Below are 5,611 nucleotides of genomic sequence, written 5' to 3'. Positions count from 1 at the left end.
ATTGGTCGAGGTTGGACATTGATTGGGCCAATGTTGTTGTGTAAAATTTTGTCTATTAGGAATAGGGTTATTGTTCTGGTATCTATGATTGAAATAGTTATTCTGATTAGGATGTCTATTAGGGAAATTATTCTGGTTAGAGTGCCTATTATGATTAGCGAAGTTGTTTCTAGGGTAGTGGTTTTGAAATTGATTTCTTGGCGATAGGAAATGATTTTGGAAATGTGGATTTCTTGGTGGCGGGAATGGTTTAGGTTGATTTTTGACTTTAGTGTGCTCTACTGATTTTTGTATTTATTAAATTGTTCTTCCTTATTTATAAATGTGATTGCTTCTTCTAGGTCATCTATTTCTTTGGTTCTGACCATTTGTTGGTAATAGAAAGGTAAATTTCTAACGAATGTGTCTAAGCTTAATTTTTGAAACACTGTGCTCAATGTTCTTTTTACTTCTCTCGTTTCGTGTGATTGTTTTAATTTCGCCATTAATAACGATTGCATTTGTAATATCTTATTACTAAAATTAATTAATGATTCTTGACGAGAATCATAAGTAAGATGAATTAAATCTTGTTTTAAAGTGTCGATATCGCGAGGATCTCCAAAAGTTCGGGTCAATATTTGTTTAATTTCAACCCAGGATTCTACTTCTAGTCTGGTTGAAATATTTATTTGGGCTTGACCTATTAGTTTATTTCGTATTGTTCTTACTAAAAATTTATTCTGCGCTTCATTATTCTCATTTGAAAAATTTACAATTAAACCGTCGCATGCTTCACAGAAATCGTTTAAAAGTGTTGGATTACCATCGAAAGTCGGTATGGTATCGATATACATTTTTAATAATTGGTAATTGGGATTTGCCATTTTGATTCTAAATTAAATTCTTTTTAATTCTTAAAAATTCTTAATTAACTAGAAATTAATATACAGTTAACCTCTAGATCCTTAACATAACCGGAAATTGATAAACAGTCAATTTGCAGGGAGTAAATAGTAATTTTGTCACAGAACTTGAAAGTATTTATTTATTTATTTAAGTTGACCGCAACTTTCCTTTAAACGAAGAAGATATTGCAAAGGCAGCAAAATGGAAAGGGGCCCAGTCTTCAAAGGGCCCCAAATGGAAAGGGGCCCGACGGGCCCCAATCCTATTTGGTCATCGCTTACTCCTCCTCCAAACACAAGGGATATGCCCATTTTTTGTTGGGCCCAGTCTTCAGAGGGCCCCAAATGGAAAGGGGCCCAATCATCGAAGGGCCTCAAATGTTAGTCTATAAAAAAGCGCATTCAATTAGGTTTAATACACGTAAATAATTATAAATATGATTTATTACAGGAAATGACGACAGTAATGCCACGACGTCCTGTATTGATAAAACACCGTCATGTATTGATCGAACATCATCCCCTATTTCTGCCCTAGGCGATGGCAACATTGGAGTGAACTCCAATAATAAAGAATCCAGCTCACCTCCCGGGACATCGTCCGACATCGTTTTGTGTCCTGAAAAGAAAAATATACTTGATTAAACAGAAATTATCAATATATCTCCGGATTGTTTAAAATCATTTTTCGAAATTGATTTTTCATGCTAGTTACACACCCTGTACAGAACCCGGATCTTCTTTTATTTTTATATCTCGTCCTTCATGCATAATACATTGTTATGTGTACTTTGCCTATCTATTGACGTCAATGTAAATGATAAGAGATCCCTATATAAATTCATGCGAGATCTCTCATCATCAGTGTAATAGTAACAGTAGTCATAGCTTGTACTAACTATCCAGTAATCAATAAAAGCGTTTGAACAAATAAATGTGTTAAAGTCTTCCACGTCACGAATTGCAACTTTAACTGGCGCAGTCAGTAGGATAGTGCGTAGTCCAGAAGAAATCATATTTGGTAGTAAGAAATTGACCAGTCTGAAGAACCCTTCCAGACTATTGACTCTCAAGTCTTCAGCACTAGCCAGAACACTTTTGGAAAGGACCTCGAGAACTACAGCCATTCTCTGTTTAAGAAGCCAACTAATATTGGTGAGTCTGTGAGTCTTCCCTGTTCCCATTCCCTTGATTGATACAGATACTTACTTACTTGGTTTTAACTGTCAGGTGGTGTAACTTAAATAAATAAATAAATACTTTCAAGTTCTGTGACAAAATTACTATATATATACTTACATGTTCATCGTCAACCACTTCGCAGTCAGACAAAAGCACCGATTCTTTATCTTTTTGAACTGATGAAGGTCCAGCCTCTCTCTCTATATGGGTGGAATGAATTGCTTCGTCCATAGTGGCAGGAAAATTATGTAAAACAACAACTTCGTAACCATTACTATCTTGGATTCGATTACATGTATTTACCTTATAATATATACATAAATGAATTTATAATCATAAATAAAAACTTGATAGTGTATAAATAGTGCATTTTACTAATACAAATAAACTTACATGTTCTTTTTCCGGTTTGTGAACAAATACCGCAGGACTCTCAGAACAAGGAGTTTCATTTTCAAGACGGTCAGTTTCGTTTTCTAGACGAGGAATACCGTTTTCAGGATCACTAATATTTTCATCGCTAATATTATTTATTGAGTCATTCGACACATCGTTAATTCCTTGAAGATGACGAAGTATAGAAGCCGCGGATTTCTGCGACTCCTCAAATACACATTCATGGTAGAAATAAATTAAGAAACAAGAAATATAGAAAGTTACATGTAATTCTTCAATATCTATTTGCTCCGTCATTTCATCACTCATTTTCAATAAATGTGCTAGTAAATAACTAGTAATATAATATATTACTATTAAAAAACTAAAATTTTGAATATCCANTAAAATTTTGAATATCCACAAAAAAAATGTATTACCTCAATGCCCCCAGTAAACCAAACAAGAAAACAAATTAGTTGCTAACAAAATGGAATTATAAAAGATTTCAAATTTTTATCATGCAACTATGTATTTTTATATTTTTTCGCAAAGAGTATATAATATAAGATTAAAAAAATAGTATAATTTATTTATATTGTAAAACACAATTCATAGTATTTAAATTTTAAATATAATGACCATATATTACGTGTTGCATACTTTACAGGTGCAATATTCTCATATATGCATATTTTGGATACTCGTCGGTAAAAGATGAAACTGTAAATACATATAAAATTTCCTTGTATCTGTAAATAACAGATATCGCAACATAAAGAAAACAAAAACGGGGATGCAGCCAAGGATAAAAAAAGTTACTCTTTTAAATTTTCAAGCTTTCGAAACTGTATTTTGTTTCTTCATCAGGAAAAAATATGCGAGAATTATATTGAAGTTAGCCAACATGATAGGTACACCTACTGCGGACATAGGTCGTTATTACAAATAATTAAAAACATCACAGGTTTAAAAACGGAAAATTGTACAAATATAAAAATTTTTAAAATTCATAACTACGGCAGACTAGAACCGAAATCAAACAAAAAAAGAGTGTAACTTTTTTTTATCCTAGCAAGTAAGTAAGCATTTATTAATCCAAAAGATCATATAAAATGATATAGGACACGTCAAAAAGAACATATAAAATTTACACAGATAAATAGAAAAAACAAACAAAACAACAACAATCACAGTTTAAATATTCATCAATAGAATGAACACCCTGTTTAATTAAGAACTCCTTTACTGCCCTAGAAAAAGCACCAAAACCAACGATATTTTTTATAGAGATACTAGCTTTACAGAACTTAAAATTGTCAATGGTCAGGAATGTCAAACATACAGAGAAGCATGTGAAGCTCAGCGACTGTTAGAAAATGATAATCATTCGAATGAAACTATGGAGGAAGCCGTACAATGTCGATCCCCAGATAAAATCAGGGAACTTTATGCTACGCTTTTATCTTCTTGCGGTCTTTCTAACCCTCAAACTCTTTGGGATACGTACAAAGAATACATGGCTGAAGATATTTTACATCAACTGCAGCAAGTACATACAGATATGACTTTCAATGAACATATCTACAACAAAACGTTAATTATAATCGAAAACAAGGTTTTTACAATGGTTGGAAAAAAATTAAATAATTTTGGAATGCAAAGCCCTCGACGAGACAATAGGGATAATTTTAATAATGAAATTGCTCGAGAGCTAGATTATGATTTCATAGCACTGCAACATCAAGTGACAGAATTAGTCCCTCAATTACTTCCAGAGCAAAATCATGTTTTCCATCAAGTTTTACGTAAAATAGACTCCGGCAATGATGGACTCTTCGACTCACCAGGAGGAACCGGAAAAACGTTTTTGCTTAACTTATTATTAATGTCCCCCAGAAAAGACCAAGAAATAGCAAAAACGGCGGCCGTACGGCACATTCCGTTTTAAAATTACCATTGAATCTGGCACAGGAAGATTCGCCCATCTGAAATTTCAGTAAAAATAGTTCACGAGGTAGGATGTTGCGAGACTGTAAGCTTTTAGTGTGGGATGAAAGTACAATGTCTCACAAGAAGGCTATAGAAGCTTTAAACCGGACTCTTCAGGACTTTTGAGATAGTACAGATATAATGGGGGAAATGGTAGTCTTATTGGCTGGTGATTTCCGACAAACCCTCCCAGTCATTCAGAGGGGGATACCAGCAGATGAAATTCAAGCATGCATTAAATCATCAAGCTTATGGTCGAGAGTTGAAAAACTCAGCCTGAAAACGAATATGAGAGTGCATCTTCATAATGATGTGGATTCGAGACTTTACCCAGAAATGTTGTTGAAAATTGGTGACGCTGAAGGTTATATATCACTATCAAGAGAATTTTGTAATTTAGTAGAAAATGATCTGGATCTCATTCCTCATGTTTTTCCGGAATTGCAACAAAATTTGATTAGTGATCAGTGGTTGTGCGCAAGAGCAATATTACCACCAACAAATGAAGTAGTTAATAGGATCAACACCGACATTTTAAAAGAGGTGCAAGGAGAAATGAAGAAATATTTGTTAATGGATACAATTATGGATACGGAACTAAGTACTTCATATCCTGTGGAGTTTTTAAATTCACTTGAACTGTCGGGTGTACCGTCACATAAACTTCAATTGAAACTAAATGTACCAGTAATGCTTATGCGAAATCTAGATGCTCCTCGGCTATGCAATGGAACAAAGCTTCGGATAACAAAATTGGGGCAGAATATACTTGGTGTTACTATTTTAACAGGTGTCGGTAAGGGAAATAGTGTTATAATACCTGGGATTCCAATTATTCCCACTGACCTTCCATTCCAATACAAAAGGGTTCAGTTTCCCGTCAAGCTTTGCTTTGCTGTTACTATAAACAAAACACAAGGGCTGACATTATAGCTAGCGGGAGTGCATTTAGAAAAGCCATGCTTCTCTCATGGTCAACTTTATGTAGCCTGTTCGCGTGTCCAATGCCCGGAATTTACATAAGATACTTGAAGGTAATATGGCCACCTTAAGGATCAAGTTTTTACTGTGAGACTGGTAGGGTCTTTTTTTTGACAATAGATAATAATTTATGTAATCTAAACACTTTTTAAACTCTCACAATTTCTAAAAATGTCCAGACATTTTTTAAACAG

At 33.9% G+C, this 5,611-nt stretch overlaps 1 protein-coding gene across 1 annotated transcript; it reads left to right on the top strand.

Moving 5' to 3' along the window:
* Positions 1–4,577: 4,577 nt before the first annotated feature.
* LOC108911909 lies at positions 4,578–5,369 on the top strand. Its single transcript, XM_018716983.1, has one exon. It carries the CDS (start codon positions 4,578–4,580, stop codon positions 5,367–5,369), a length of 792 nt encoding a protein of 263 aa, XP_018572499.1.
* The last annotated feature ends 242 nt before the right edge of the window (positions 5,370–5,611 follow it).

This window comes from Anoplophora glabripennis, unplaced genomic scaffold (genome assembly GCF_000390285.2).
Source record: "Anoplophora glabripennis isolate ALB-LARVAE unplaced genomic scaffold, Agla_2.0 scaffold786, whole genome shotgun sequence".
Lineage (NCBI taxonomy): Eukaryota > Metazoa > Arthropoda > Insecta > Coleoptera > Cerambycidae > Anoplophora > Anoplophora glabripennis.
Note: the sequence above shows the minus strand (reverse complement) of the source record. Positions and strands in the feature narration are given on the sequence as shown.